The sequence below is a fragment of the Rhinolophus ferrumequinum genome, chromosome 12, assembly GCF_004115265.2.
Source record: "Rhinolophus ferrumequinum isolate MPI-CBG mRhiFer1 chromosome 12, mRhiFer1_v1.p, whole genome shotgun sequence".
Classification (NCBI taxonomy): domain Eukaryota; kingdom Metazoa; phylum Chordata; class Mammalia; order Chiroptera; family Rhinolophidae; genus Rhinolophus; species Rhinolophus ferrumequinum.
In genome coordinates, this window is record NC_046295.1 from 49,814,875 (window position 1) to 49,830,912 (window position 16,038).

Genomic DNA, 16,038 nt, shown 5'->3' on the forward strand with positions numbered 1-16,038 from the left:
GCTGCCAGCCACTCACAATGGCTGCCAGCCACTCACGCTGTCTGCCCGTCACTCATGCTGGCCACCGGCCACTCATGCCGGCACACAGTAGCCCACGGCAGCACACAGCATCTCACGGCAGCACACAGCAGCACACAGCAGCCTGCAGCAGCACACGCCAACCTCAGACTGTTCACAGCAGCCCAGCTGCAGAGAGAGCTGTTGTTCACAATCTTAGCTGTAGAGGGCGCAGCTCACTGGCCCATGTGGGAATCGAACCAGTGACCTTGGCGTTAGGAGCACGGTGCTCCAAGCACCAGAGCCACCTGGCAGGCCCATTATTTCTACAAATAGGTTCTCAATTCCTTGCTCTCTCTTCTCCTTCTGAGCCTTGATGCTAATGTTGGTACAGTTGATATTGTCCCAGAGGCCCCTTAAACTAGCCTCATTTTTTTTTATTCTTTTTCTTTTTGCTGTTCTGATTGGGTGTTTTCTGCTACTTTATCTTCTAAATCGCTGATTCGATCCTCTGCTTCATCTAATCTACTGTTGATTCCCTCTAATGTATTCTCCATTTCAGTTATTGCATTCTTTATTTCTGGCTGGTTCTTTTTATGTTTTCTATCTCCATTTTTATGTTTCTTATCTCCCTGAGATGATTGAGCATCCTTATAACCAGTGTTTGGAACTCTGCATTTGGTAGATTGCTTGTCTCCAGTTTGTTCAGTTCTTTTTCTGGAGCTTTGTTCTGTTCTTTTATATGGGAAATGTTTCTTTGTCTCCCCATTTTGGCTGCCTCCCCGTGTTTGTTTCTACGTAGGCTGCTATGCCTCCTGATCTAAGTAGAGTGGCCTCGTGTAGTAGGTTTCCTGTGAGACCCAGTGGTGCAGTCTCCCTGGTCACCAGAGCCGGGTGCTCTAGGTATATCCCTCATGTGTGTTGTGCCCTCCAGTTGCAGTTGAGACTTGATTGCTGTTTGCACATCAGCAGGAGGGATTGACCCTCAGGCTGATTTGTTGTGAGGACTGGCTGTGACTACGGTGGAGGACTTGTTGTGCAGGGGCTGACCCTAAAGAGCAGGGCTCACTTTAGTGGGGCTCTGGGGCCTGCCCAGTCTGCCCATTGGGTGTGTCATCCTTGGAGGTGGCCGAGTGATGCTCCAGCCCAGTCCAAAGCTGGCCACTGGGTCTGCCAGCCCCAGGGCTTCCTGGGAGGGGACCGACTGCAGGCCAAATTCAGCCACAGTCTCTGCCTTGCCCAGGACCACCTGGCATGAGACACAAAGCAATCCAGAGATGGCTGCCACCTGTGCTTGGAGGGGCCTTGAGAGGCCAAGCCACAAACCAAGGCCAGCTGTTGCTAATGCCAGGCTTAGGGCTGCTCAGGCAGAGGACCTGCTGAAGCCAGATGCTGCTTGTTTGCGTTTTGTGAAACTTTGAGAGATTTTAGGAAAGTCTGTATGTAGCATGAGCCAAGGCAGGCCAGTGTTTGGAACTCTGTTACTGAAAAGCCACTGGAAGCAGCTTGGGTGGGCCTGAAAATTGGGTTGGATGTAGTCTGAGGGAATCATTAGGGCAGAGCAGACAAAACGTGATAGCCAGTTTGAAGACTCAGATATGGTGGCCACCTGTGTCTGCACGCAGGGAGGCGGAGGGCTCAACAAAGAAATAGTGGCTTCCACCAGCTCCTCCGTCTGAGAGAAAGCTGTGCCTCCAGCTCTCATCCTGAAGCTAGAAAATTCAGTTCCTCCCTTTATGTCCCTGATGCCTTTCAAGCTGCTGTTCAGCGCTGGAGCTCATAGTGAGCGAGTCCATCAGCAAGTAAGTCCATACACGGTCCCTATAAGAGGAGCGCCTGGGAGTGCAGCCACCCTCCATCTCACTCAGCCACAATCTCTGCTGGTTTTCCCAGCTAGAATTTATGGAGATTTGTCTCCCAGGCACTGAAACCCTGGGCTGGGTAGGGGTTGGGCCCCCTCATTCCCCAATGGGGGACATCTGCTGCCGAGATATCCCTCCTGATTTTTCTATATGTCTGTAGTTGTAAGGCTTCAGTTCAGCTAGGCTTCAGGTGATTCTCAATAATGGTTGTTCTGTGGTTTAATTGTAATTAAACCTGAGAGGTCCTGAGAGGAGGTGAGCACAGCGTTTACCTACTCTGCCATCTTGACTGGAAAATCCAGGAAGGGTTTAATAGCTTAAGATTTGTAACTATATTTTGAAATACACGTGCTGCTTTGAATCAAGTTTTCCTAACTATTCTGAGTTCTTTCCCTCCCCTAAAACGATACCCAAGGTTGTAACTACACACTCACATAACCAAGTTCCTCTTCATAATATTCTGAATCACTTGCTTCCTTTGAATTTAGATAGAAATTATGAAGCTATATGGAATATAGGAAATATTAATAGAAAATTTATGCTGTAGACAAGATTTATGTAATAACCAAATTTGTTTTCTGCTTTATTTCATGTCTACTGGCTTCTTTTAAAAATACTTTTATGATAGATGAAGTTTGGAACTTTTCACGAGTTAAATAAATATAAATGTCTTTGAAAGTTATACCATGTTTCCCCGAAAATAAGACCTAGCCAGACAATCAGCTCTAATACATCTTTTGGAGCAAAAATTAATATAAGACCCGGTATTATATTATAGTGTATTATATTACTACATTACATTACATTACATTACATTACATTACATTACATTACATTACGTTACATTAAAGACCCGGTTTTATATTGTAGTAAAGTAAGACCGGGTCTTATATTAATTTTTGCTGTAAAAGACACATTAGAGCTGATTGTCCGTCTAGGTCTTATTTTCAGGGAAACACGGTAGAAACTTCTGATATATTTTCAGTCATTTAGACATCTGAGAGGTCTTCACACTTTCATTCATTTCAGCACCTAGGCCTTTTCTTGGAGTCTTGGGTAAATTTCCAGGATTCTATGGATAGCACTCTGAGGTAGTCTGTCATGGTGAAGCAAGATGACAGTCACAAAAAAGTCCTTTCGAGTGGATTTTCAGATACTGAATGTGGCAGATTGCATTTTCCAAAAATGGCCACAAACATATCTTCTACCCCACAAGCTCTTCCGCTAAGTGACCTTGCCACTTTCCATCACGAGCTCGGCTTGCAGCCCATTCTGGAACCTGTGATCTCTCTGGTGACGTATTCCAAATACAATGTAGCAGCAGAGGTTTCACTGGAGACTAAGGCCAGGTCATAAGAAGCCTTGCAGTTCCTCGTTGGCCGTTCTGGAACACTCTTTCTTGGGATATTGCTCTCAGAGCCAGTCTTCATGCTGTGGGAGCCCAAGCCGTGGAGAGGCCCATGTAGGTGCCCTGGTCAGCAGCCCAGGCTGAACACTCAGCCCACACCAGCAGTGAGAACAGTCTTGTGAGTGAGTTGCTTGGATGTCAGCCCCGTCACACCTGCAGGTGATTCCAGCACACATGACAGACTTCCAAGGGAAAACCATGCAGCTAAATGGGAAAGGTGGGCTTTTCCCACTTCTGTTTCTGGGAGTGTGTTTTACAGTAATAGATAACTAGAAGTCTTTTCACTGCACTCACCACCGATGGTTCCCTTGTCCTAAAATCCCACGTGTGGACCCAGCCTCATTTCCCACACTCAACTCAATCACTTCCCACTTTCTCTTAAAGCAGTTTCTCTTTTCTCGGGGGTATTGACCCATGAGTCTTTGTTCAGAGCCTTTTTAATCCTGTCCTATTGACTGCCTCCTCTGTGGTCATGTCAGATCTCTCCTCCTCCTGTTGTTTTCAGTTCCTCCCTCTCCCATCACCAGCCCCTGGAAGAGGTTGGGACTGTCTCTCCCCTCAGGTGGTGACTAGGACACAGTGGGTGTGCTACATCAATATGGTTGTTTCATTATAGGTCGCAACCAGCAGAAAAGGATTCGGCTCAGGAGCCTCCCAAATCTTCCTGTGACTACACTGGATAGTATTATCACAAAACCCACAGAATTTCACCCAAATACATGAGTCATTTTAGGTCAAAAAGTTGGCTATTTAAGCATCTATGAGGGAAGGCCACCTTGAAGGCCCAACGTGGCATGTGGCCCAGTATACATGGACTTGACCAGAGGCTGCTGGAGGACTCCGAGTTGAGACCCTAATTGTCCTCTACCTCATAAGGAATTACAAGCTCTGTTAACTAAATATTTCCAATTCCTCTTTATATTTCTGTAAGTGGGAACATGTAAATTTTAAACACACAGCAAATGGAACTATATGCTTCTTTATCCTGCCCAATGTAGGGAGAATTTTTTGTTAATTAGGCTTCGGACTATCACTTTTAATGCTCTCACCTAATTCCCACTTCTGAGACCACAACACTATTTTTGAAGCCCAGCCTCCAATCGGGGAGCTTATCCTTCATCCCTTACAGACCCAAAGACTTTCTTGGCAATCCACCATTTCTAGTCCTTCCTCAACTGCAAAGCAGCAAGGTGGTCTTCACTATAGTTGGGGAAGATGCACTAGAAACGGGCTCTGAGACATTTATCCTGTAACTCAGCTGGGTTATAGCTATGTCGGGTCAAATGATCATGATTTTTAAGGCCCTTTTCTAGCCTGACAATCCCGTATATGTATGCTCACTTTTCTAAAATGTGAATTTTTTCCTTATTAAAATAATTGACCTTTGTCTTTATATATTGTAAATTTTGCTCCCTTCAAGGGTTGGGTCAGACACAGACAATGGGCAACTGGCATAAGATCTGTATATTTATAACTAGAATAGCCAGAAGGCCACTAGCCGTTCTCCTAATGGACCAGTTATGTCTTGAGAGCCCAGTTACATTTTTGTCTGTACAGAAAGTTAATGTATTAAAAACAGAAAGAGTCCCACCTCTGCATAATTTTTATTTTCAAAGGTAAAACTTTTTACATCCTTTTGAAACATGAAATTTCAAAGTTATTAGGCAAGTCAATCATACAAAGCTGTTTACAGCAGTAATTAAAGAAGTGGTAACATTTTACCAGTATAAAATGTCACAGAATTCAAATCACAACTTGGATCTTCAACATTCAAGTATTTTATCCTGCACCACAAGGTGTGGTCAGTTTGAAGATAAAATTCCTCCTCTTGATATCCTGTTCTCAATGAAGTCTTTCTGTATTACCATCATCTCACACAACAGGATAGCTGGCCGAGGTGGCAATTCCACAGTGGTTGTTCCGGTCTTTGGCCATCTTTATGTAGCCCTTCTCGCCCCAAGCTGTGCCCCAGCTGAAAGAAGAGCGTGTTTTTCATTTTATACAAAGAATCAAACGCACTTATCCTCATAAATTATAATACTCCATACTTAAAACAGTGCACAAGAGGCCCAGATAGATTCAGAATCAGGAGAGGTAGTTCTTGTTTTTTGGTTGAGTTCTAAACCGGTACATAACTTCTATCCCCAAACCTTTCACAGAACTGCAAAATTCAAGAGAGCAAAAGAAACTCCTGGGGCCAGATGTGTTTCAGAAATAAGAAAAATTTTCAAATTTAGAAATGTAGTGGTACAAAAATTATATCCATACCCCAGCAAAGCTGAGACAGAATCTTCATGTTATAATCAAACATTGATGTCTGTGTTCACTCTAAGTGGGATAAAGACTTCTAGGATTTCAGAAGTGTGCTCAAGGGTTGAGGATCTGGATCCAAATACTGATTCCAAGAAGGATTTTCAATTTCAAATATAAGTATTTTTGGCAGTTTATACCTGTTCTTGACAATCCAATATTTATTGTTATCGGATTCTGCTCCTTTAAAGCCATAGCCAACCACCAGAACGCCGTGATCCAGCTCTTGGCTGCTGCACTCTGGATCATAATAAACGCCTGGGAAAGTAAAATTTAATGTTGGGGTGAGGACCTCCAAGTGACATGTTGACAGTAACCCAGCGTATCAACCACAGTAATGGAGGCATCTCAAAATTCAGTTAAATGACATAAATCCAAATAAAATTTGAAAACAGGATTTTTTTTTTTTTAAATCTAGGCTAGAGATTTAGTCCCTCATATAATACTAGCAAAAATATGATTTGGCATAATCTCTTCTGTAAATAACTTGTCAAGAGGCATAAAGACACTCTTGGAAGCCATATCATTCTACTTTTGTCAGTAGATGTCAGTCTATGAAATAGCACAGAACACAAAACTATTTGAGCCAAGGGGTCCAGTTTTTATTACAATAGTAAAATTCTTTGGAAAACATAAAGCTCTAACAACTGGAAAAAAGTAAATTAAGCTATATCAATCAAATTATGTAGCCATTTAAATGTATTTATGAAGTGCTTAAAATCACGGGGATATGGTTCAAGTAATGTCAAATGGAAACATCAGGCACAAATATGTGTACACAATAAACAACTATGTTAAATCCGCACACCCAGAAATTCTACATTAACTTATGCAAACCAAAGAGTCAATCTTGCTGTGTGTCACAGTAGTTTTCCAATTTTTCTGCCTAAATTTCTACATACAAAAGTGCTTACCTTCTTCATAGAACTGGAAGCTAGAATGGCTTGCATCTATAGCAGCAGAAATGGGCCCCACAGTTGCCACGGCTTTCATAAGGGACCTCTCCTGCTGCTGGATGTCCACAAAGCCAGTGTCATTGGCAACAGATTCTTCCGGCTTGTAGTTGCAGGATTCAACCTTTCAAAGGTAAAGAGGAAGAAAATTGAGTACTACCATCCACCTCCTGGGGAACATCAATTTAAGACAGTTTGCAGCTTAATGATTTCCAAGTTACGTTTGTTATAAAGCATCCCAGGAGGTGAAATGCTATTGCTTGTTTTGAAATGGAAAAACTAGCTGGTGTCTATTCAACGAGATACTCTCGGTCTACCTGTCCACAAGAAGTTTTTCATTCTGGAGAAATTTGTACTCTGTATAAATGCCTGGGGAAGTAAAATTTTAAAAAATGGTATGTGTATCTCCACATAACATAGAAATAAGAACTGCTATATGGTAACCATCCAAACAGAGACCTGTTCAAAGCTAATATATTTTAATGAAAGTTCTATCCATTTCCATATATAGATTCTACATCTAAAATGTGAATTCTAAATACGGTATTCTGTTTTCTCTAAGGTGTTTAACTTTCAAAAGCAGAGCTGGAATAACAAGATAAGGAGGTCCGTTTACCCGTCCAAGATATGGATAGGATTCCTCTGACTCCAGACCTCCGTTTTCCTTGACATACTGGAAGGCATTATCCATCAGGCCCCCATTGCAGCCCTTATTGCCTTGAGACTGAGAGCAATCCACCAGGTTCTGCTCACTCAGTGAAATAAGTTTGCCAGTTTTCCGGAACATCTGTCCTTCAAGGGCACCGGTTGCACTAAAAGCCCAACAAGAACCACAGTGACCCTGAAAACAAAATGTAAAAGCTTTCCATCTACAAAACAAATAACAAGATTTTGACAACAGCCAATAGGCCTGAAAACTCTTAAAAATATAGCAAACTGCATATCGTCCCACATTTTACCATAGCAAGGGCACCACGTCCTTTATGGCTTTATTCCTGGAAAGAAAGCTGTTGAATACTGTCATACCTGATCCTTCACAGGAGTTACGTAGCCTTCCTCTCTCCAATCCACAGATGGGGGAATCTCAGCAAAGAGAGGTTCCCAGAACACTTTCCCTTTCTTGCGCTCCTGATTTTGCAGGCCATTCATCACCTGCCTGAATTCTTCACTGGTCTTCAAGGTAAAGGAAATAGAATGTTGAAAAACAAGAGATTATTTTGGTATAGTCCTGAGGAGAGGAAGGACAAGTTCAGCCTTACGTGTCATACTCACCATGTCGCCAAAGGTGTTCATTGCCATGGTGAAGCTCTGTTTCCCTTGGTTGTATTCCTGGTTGTGTAGGTCAATCATTTTCATATTCTTCTCCCACACTGCTCTCCTCCATTCTTCTTCATTCTAGAGGCAAACATAACCTGTCCTCTTCATTTCTATTTAAAACCAACTCACCTTCACCAAGTGGATTTGCAGACAGACAGGAAGAGAAACCATGGCCAGGCAAGGTTTATACTTCTGGGAGCTGTTCTCCAGGGCCCACACAACATGATGAATGCCCTCAGTGCTCAGTAAGAGGCACCATGAAGTTATTGCCTTGGTAAGAGCCATCCTCAAGAAGCTACTTTCTGCTTTATTATAAACTCCCAACATCAAGGACCATTCTCTGAGGGGTCCCTCTGGACAGTTTCAGAAGTTACCAACCAAACCATATAGTTTCCTGTGTGTTGCCTTCCACTGGTTCCATAGAGCATCTAAACTTCCATCAAGTTTTGGAGCTGCTGAAGCGATTCCCAAGCAAAGGGCAGTCAGGAAGAGTGAAGGATTCATATTTCAAAAACCTAGGAAGGGAAAACAAATGAGTATTTGATTAGACCAATCCTTCTGAAAAGCTATTTTACTTTGTTCTAAGACGTTATAGCCACCATGATGGAGTAAAAACTAATCTATCCTCCCAAGTATTTACACAGAGACTGGGGGGGGAGGCTAAGCAGGGGGTTGAGTGTTCTTCCATAGATCCCATTTCTGCCCCAGGACAGGGCCAGGCTCTCCCGGGGCTCAGAGTACCGCTGGGGCCGGGCGACACCGGCCCTGTACACGGGGCTGGGCATGGGAAGTGCCACCTGCTCCCTGCCCTCCGCACATACTAGCCAGGCCAGGTCCGAGGACGGTGACTCCTGGGACCCCTGAACCCTCCATCCCCAAGGCTGACAGCCACTCTGGTTCCCAGGGTGGCCCAGCAGCGCCAGGTCCAGGCCACGGGCGCTTACCTGCGGCAGGAGGCGAGGGCACCGGCAGGTTCACAGATCTCCGAAGCGGGACTGTGGCCAGGAGGCTGCGTAATTAAGACGGGGGAATTCGGCCGGTCCGGACCGGTCTCCCGCCCTCTCCCCACCGTCTGCCGGCGCCGCGATTGGCTGATTCGGCTTGTGGGTGGTGCCTTCAAGCGCGGGGGATCCTCGCGCCAGACTAGGCTCGGTCCCAGTTTGTCCCCGGCGGATCCAACCTACCTCAGTGGACCGGTATTTGGGGTGGGGTTGGGGGTGGGGGAGGCGGAGCTGAGGGCCCTGCCTGTCCTTTAGTCCTGGAGTTTTGGTTTAAAATTTCCTCAAGGGCTGAGAACAATATAATCTAGCCTAGTGGTTCCTGGATATTCCACAACAAAGGTGGGATGGAAGAATGTAGACCCCCAAGGCAGATGCATTATCATTGTTTCAGGATGGGTGCAGCTGGGTTTTGGAAGAATCTGGAATGGAATGACAATACCCAAAACACTGACTCCATAGCCAAGGCCTAAATTCTTGCATGGAAAGAGGAGGGACTTGGGTGGGTCTCCAGTGAAGTCTTGGCATGTTGTAAGGATTCTTTCCTGTCTTCCCCAGTCAGGACTCTTTCCCCGCTTCAAGCCTTTTTCAAAACCGACAAAAAGGAGTAATTTACAGAAGAATTCGGTTTAATAAAAGGAGGAGGGCCAGCCTGGTGGCTCTGGCTGTTGGAGCTCTATGCTCCTAACTCTGAAGGCTGCAGGTTTGATTCCCACATGGGCCAGTGGGCTCTCAACCACAAGGTTGCCTGTTCGACTCCCACAAGGGATGGTGGGCTGCGCCCCCTGCAACTAGCAAGGGCAACTGGACCTGGAGCTGAGCTGCGCCCTCCACAACTAAGATTGAAAGGACAAGTTGACTTGGAAAAAAGCCCTGGAAGTACACACTGTTCCCCAGTGAAGTCCTGTTCCCCTTCCCCAATGAAAATTAAAATTAAAATTAAAAAAAAAAAAAAGGAGGAGGAAAAGTGGAAAGTAGAAACTGCTTTTATCTCCCCACTCTGGGTTATGGATTATTAATGTCTTCCTCAATGTGATTTCTTGAGATTTAACTTAAGGAATTTGCTTTAATGACATTTACTTTTCAACGATTTTTAATTTACATTTAATGTCAGGATTTAAATGACAGTTTGTGAAAACGTTTTAAATGGAGAAAAATACACATTGAATATTAATATGCATAATTAAGAATTTAAGGAACACAAACCAATAATGTTGCGTGTGCCCATTTATAAAGTGGTTTATCATTTATAATTTTATAAAAAAGAGCCTTGATGTTCATATGAAGCCACTTACGAAATAACTTACTTTTCTGAGCTACTGTAACCATGCCTTTCCTGCACGATTAAACAGTCAGCCAATCAACATGATCAATTAAGTCAGTCAATCAACATGAATTAATTAAGCTCTGGTCTTTTGCTTGGTGTAGTTTGAGCATTTCTTTAGAAATAATCTACACGCCATCCACTTGCCTTCTCTCCCTAGAGTGGGAGAGCACCATCTGGGCGCAGGAAGCTGTTACTAATAAAATCATTTCATGGAAGTAGCTGTGGCTTCCTTGGATGAGCACTGTGTCCTATACTGAACTCTTACATGCTCTTGCATCTGGCCATGTCAGCAGTGATCCCGAAGAAAGACCAGATTCCTTATTCAGAGGGTGAGTTAGTTCTCAAAAGTAGAACCTGGGCTCCTCAGTGGATCCTATGAATTTGAGGATAAAGTTTGAGATGAGATGTGCTTAAGAACACAGCTGCAGGTCTGCTTTGAGGACAATGAAATCAAGATAGGGAGGCAGCAACCACTGGGGGTGGGGCGGGGGGTGGGGAACACACAGGACACAAGAGAAAACAAACATAAACCACCAGAGGAGAGTGCAAGTCAGCAAAATGTCCAAAGTTGATATTGAGATTTCCTTGGATTTGGTTTTTGAGGTGATCTAATAGGAAATAGGGTTGCTCGATGATATGCTTCTATTTCCTTTTTGTGATCTCAATTTTTTTAAAAGCATGCTTTATGTGTCTTTAGAATTGGTGAATGAACGAACCTCATTTTTTTAATATCTGAGTGTGTCACTGAAGCTTTCTCATTGAAGCTAGGCTTACAAATGCGACCTTTAATTATCATAGGTAGGGTGCAGAGCTTTAGTGTTTGAGAGATAATCAAGCAAGGAAACACGAGATGGCACAAGGCAAACCACTCCTGGAAGCTGGTGAGATGGGAAGATGTGGAGGCCCCGCCCCCGCAGGCAGCATGCCTTCTGTGTGACTCACTGTCTTTTCCTCCTGTCAGTATGTCACCAGGTAAGCCATCCTCAAAGTCGAAATCCTGGCCTGGGGAGCTTTGGTGCTTTACCTCAGGATTGCCTCAGTGCTCACATTTCACTTCTCCGGGTGCTCTCTGGCATCCAGAGTCCAGTTTGCCAGGTAAACGACAGGGGCTGAGGATGAAGGATGAGGACATAGTCCCCAAAGTTCAGCTTCCTTTTCTAAGTTCAGCTGATGAAAAGCATCTTTAAGTCACTTCTCCACTTGTGAGTATGGTGTCATCTCTTCGTGAAGAAGCCAGCATTTGTCAGGCTCTGGGGGGTTGGAAGTTCACACGATGACTTTCTGTTGGTCTTATTTTTCCTTCACAGCCCCATCCTGCCTCTTGCTCCCTGAAGTCCCTCTTGGCAGGAGACCATGTATGTAGAGTTCGTTATTGAAGGAGATGCCTTTTAAACTGCAAAACCTCCTCTTCCTGGTTACAGATTCTGCTTCACAGTTTAACTAAATCTAGTTTTCCTGGGTGTTGAGCTTAGAAAGCCTCTGAGTGAAATTTCATCAGTTCAGAGTATTTGAGGGGAAATTCCAGGTTAATGTAGAGAATATTTATCAAGAAGTGCTATTGTATGATTTTAATTCATCATACCACTAGGAAAAGAAGAAATGTAGAAGCCTGTGGAAGCCTATTTGGATCCTAAAGGGAACCATTTAGAGTTGGCATATTACAGCTGGAATTGTTCACAGATAAGAGGCATGGGGAAAGCCTTTACTTTGAATCAGACAAGCCTGGGTTCAAGTTCCAGCTCCATCTCATACCAGCTGTGGAGCCTTCAGCAAGTTACTTCCCCTCTCTGAGCCTCATTTTCCTTACCCATGAAGTAGAAATAATATCTACTTTTCAGGCTCTAAGGCTTAAACTGAAATGGAATGACATGTAAAACAGCTAGCTTAGTGTCTGGCATACGTAGTAGGTCCTCTGTCACTTCCCTTCCCCATGAATTTTGCAAAGCTGCTTGAAAACTGTCTAAATGACTTGAGAAAAAATCCTCCCAATTTATTTTAAAATAATGATAGCTAAGTATTTATGTGGAACTTACTACGCCCCAGGCACTGTTCTAAGATGTTTGTATATATTGACTTATTTAATCCTCATAACAACCCTTTGAGGTAGATACTATAATTACCTGAGTTTAGAATTGGGGCCCTGAGGCATAGAGCACTCATATAAATCCCTAAGGTCACAAGTACAGAAGCTGAGGGTATAACCCCAGGAGTCTGGCTCTGAAGTCAGTGTTGTTTACCACCATGCAGACTGACTCACTTGTAACTGATTATATCTTTGCAAAGTGAACTCTTCACAAATAATCACCAGGACCCAGCACAAAGTCCATGCGCAGCAGATACTTGTTCAGTGAGTAGCAGGGATGATTAACAAACTATTAAATGAAAAAGTCACAATTAATGGTAGAATGCCCAAGAGACCAGTGGAAGGACTTGCAGTTATAGACATTGGGAGACCTGCAATTTACTGACCATCACAGGAAACCTCACTTATTTACAAGCCCTGCTGCGACATAGAACTTCTGGTCAAATGTTTAATGCCTCTTCTTAAATAAGGAGATAAAATCAGAGATGAACAGACATTTTTTTTATTAGTTTCAGGTGTACAAAGCAACATACTGGTTAGACCATAGATGAACAGACATTTGAACCAAGTCTTGAACTTGAAAGATAGACCTAGATGAAGAATAGTGGGGAAACAGAAAGAAAACAGAGATAGGGCCGGCCCGGTGGCTCAGGTGGTTGGAGCACCATGCTCCTAACACTGAAGGCTGCCGGTTCGATTCCCACATGGGCCAGCGAGCTGTGCCCGCTACAGCTAAGATTGTGAACAACAGCTCTCCATGGAGCTGGGCTGCTGTGAGCAGCTGGAGCTTGGCGTTTGCGGGCTGCTGTGTGCCGCCATGAGCGGTCGGCAGCCAGTGTGGGCGGCCGACAGATGACTGCCTTGGGGGGAGGAGGGGTGGGCCTCAAGGCTCATAATACCAGCATGGACCAGGGAGCTGGGTACCACACAACTAGACTGAGAAACAATGGCTTGAAATGGAGTGGGGGGGGTGGGGGGGGAGACGGAAGAAAAAGGGGGGGAAAAACAGATAATGCAAAGAGCAGAAGAAAACTGTAAGAAAAAAACCTGCCGCCTCAGAATGATGACATGATTTTCTGTTGCAATAAAGTAATCAGAGGACAAGAAAGAACTCTTTAAATTAAAAAAAGAAAAACTCCTAAAAAAATTCACAGCCAAGGTTGATTTGATGAGAAAATCTATCAGAATATAGAATAGAAAGACAAAACAGAAAAGTTAGAGAGAAATATAAGGAAATTAAAGACTGAACTGAGGAGGCCCAACATCTGACTGAATAGAGATGCTAAAAAGGGAAGAAATTATTCAAAGAAGTAACACAAGGAAAATTCCCGACCTCAAGATCTAAGACTCCAGGTTGTAAGGTCCATTGAATGCCCAGCAGAGTGATTAAAGACTACCTGCTCCAAGTCACATCACTGGGAAGTTAAAAACCAGCAGAGATAAGAAGATCTAGACACTTCTGGAGAGGGATAAACAGCTTCTGTGTAATGTGCTGGGGGTTAGAAGTCCTCAAGGCAACACTGGAAACAGACGGATTTCTACCCTAAAATTCTTTGGCCCTCATACTACCAGCACGGCTTATTCCTCACATTTACCTGGGACAATAGCCTTAAATAAGTTTAAGGCCGTTGTTCTCAACCTCTGGGAACATTAAAGAAACCACGAAATTTTTCCCCATGAAAAAAGTTACACACAATACGTTTTTTGGATATAATCTCAGAGTCTTCACAGACCACCCTGCAGTTGTTCTACAAACACCCCCAAAAGCCATGATTCCCAGGATGCGAATGTCTGAGCTAAGGGAACCAGTTCAGCTCTAGATTACTGCCCATCAAGTGAAATGAAGCCACATCCCAAGAATCAGGAGATGAACAAGCATCATGCTTTTCTGAGTTGCTCTTCCATGACATCTTCTTAGAAAGTAAAGCAACAGAATTGATTCCTTGGTCCCTTCCCAGCTTCCCTTCCAATCTAGAGTGGCAGCTGCTTGCTGGGATGTGTCTACGTTATACTCACCAGGAGGAAAGGGCCCTTGGCTGCCCAGTGCCAGGAGCTGCCCAAGCCATACTCATGTAGGAATATTTCTCTGTGAGTCCCCAAATGATGCAGGGGACTTTTGAGTGAGTGCTGGATGGCGTCTCGTGAAGCCGAAGAATGGAAACACGGACCAGGGAGAGGCAAAGAGTTGTAAAGGAAGATCGTTTATTAGAGGCAGGAGAAGAGGTTGCAGCTCCCGAGCAGGGGGGGTCCCCGAAACTGGGAAGCCCAGTGACTGAGACAAAAGCTCTTACTTTTATACCTTCCCTTGTCTGCTTGGGGAAGGGGACTGGAGCCTTCTAACAGAATTTATCTATCAGGTTTGTCCTGTTTCTCCATCCCGAAGGGATTCACGAAATAACCCATTCCTATCTGTCAGATCTGCTCCTTTGTCAAAAGGGATTTGAGATAATTTAGTAACCTCAAAGCATGGTCTTATATCTTTGTCCTGGAGTGAAGGAGACATTCCAGAACCTGAAGTTTCAGGATAGGGCTGCTTTTTGTTTATTCCACCAGGGACGCCTTTTCTACCTAGCAACATGCTAACTAACCTGTCTCAATACTCTTTGTCAGTCCGAATGATTAGGGGAAGGCCTGCCTGCGGGTAACAGCCCAGCGACATCGAACCGGTCGAGTTGAGGAAGAGAAAAGGAAGGTTTTACAAATGCAGTAAAGGCACAGAGTGCAGACACAGGTCAGTGAGACCTGGTGGGACACGCAGGGTCACAGGGTCTGCAGGGGGCCAAGTCAACGCCAAGTCAACGCAAAACTCAGCCCCTCAGTTGCCTGGTCAACAGATTCCAAATTAACTCCATCTATTTACTCCAACCAAACTGAATTTTATATTCCTTTAACTGAAGTGCCTAATTGTTGTCCTGGTTTTAGAAAAGCATTCAAATCCTAGGGCATCAGGGGGAAAGTGGAACAGAGATCAGATTTTTCCCCCCTCTTCAATTGATTAAACTATTTTTTAAAATTAAAAACAAGAGAATCCCACTCAGTATCAGAGACTCAGCGATGGTTAGTTGTGAAGAGTAGCAAAATACAAAGATAGGAAGGTGTTCTGAAATTGAAAGTCCAGAAGAGGGATTGATTGCTGGACCATATGGTAGTTCTAGTCTAAATTTTTTGAGGAACTTCCACACTGTTTTCCATAAGGGGCTGCACCAGTCTGCCTTCCCACCAGGAGTCTGAGGGTTCCTTTTTCTCCACAGCCTCTCCAACATTTGTTGTTAATTGTCTTGTTAATGATAGCCATTCTAACAGGTGTGAGGTGGTAGCTCACTGTGGTTTTAATTTGCATTTCCCTTATAGCTAGTGGCTGTATAATGTGAATGTAAAATTTCAATGGTTTACTGTCATTGTATTCAAATTTCAATGTTCCATTATTTTAATACTTACAAATATCATTAAGCATAAAAAAAAAGATCCAGCTAAAAGAGATCCTGTGTTTGCAGTCAGTCTTGTTAGAAGGAAATCAGTGGGATTTGGAGGGGGGTGTGTGCAGAATCGCTCAGTAGGACTGCACTAGACTTAGTTCTACTAGCATTTTTTCTGCCTGCCTTCACAAACAGTGAGGATGATACCCATTGATTTCTTATTTCTTTTTTTTTTCAGTTTTCATCAGTGCCATTCTTACCTCCCAGCTGTCTCCCATTCCTCCTAATCTCCGCTCAAATAGTGATGAAAGCTCAGACATAGGATGTTACCTAAAAAACAGCTTCTTATTATAAAAATGTGAACAGA

General features: G+C 43.8%; 1 protein-coding gene across 2 annotated transcripts; it reads right to left on the bottom strand.

Annotated features, from left to right (window-relative positions):
- Positions 1 to 4,858: 4,858 nt before the first annotated feature.
- Positions 4,859 to 8,933, bottom strand: CTSL (cathepsin L). 2 transcript variants are annotated; one of them, XM_033123050.1, is made up of 8 exons: positions 8,792 to 8,933; positions 8,226 to 8,362; positions 7,803 to 7,925; positions 7,557 to 7,703; positions 7,147 to 7,371; positions 6,492 to 6,654; positions 5,718 to 5,835; positions 4,859 to 5,239 (listed from the first exon to the last, which is right to left on the bottom strand). In XM_033123050.1, exons 2-8 carry the CDS (start codon positions 8,349 to 8,351, stop codon positions 5,140 to 5,142), a joined length of 1,002 nt encoding a protein of 333 aa, XP_032978941.1. In that variant the 5' UTR covers positions 8,352 to 8,362; positions 8,792 to 8,933; the 3' UTR covers positions 4,859 to 5,139. The 2 variants fall into 2 exon arrangements, with proteins under 2 accessions (XP_032978941.1, XP_032978942.1); XM_033123051.1 differs by lacking the exon at positions 8,792 to 8,933 and adding an exon at positions 8,669 to 8,787.
- Between the last annotated feature and the right edge of the window lie 7,105 nt (positions 8,934 to 16,038).

What these genes read in the sequence shown, in the direction of transcription:
- CTSL (XM_033123050.1), bottom strand. Translation starts at nt 8,351, where the DNA reads ATGAATCCTTCACTCTTCCTGACTGCCCTTTGCTTGGGAATCGCTTCA. An exon ending in ACAGGAAACTATATGGTTTG is followed by an intron (nt 7,926 to 8,225) that starts GTTGGTAACTTC and finishes GTTTGCCTCTAG; the next exon opens with AATGAAGAAGAATGGAGGAG. An exon ending in TGAACACCTTTGGCGACATG is followed by an intron (nt 7,704 to 7,802) that starts GTGAGTATGACA and finishes TTTACCTTGAAG; the next exon opens with ACCAGTGAAGAATTCAGGCA.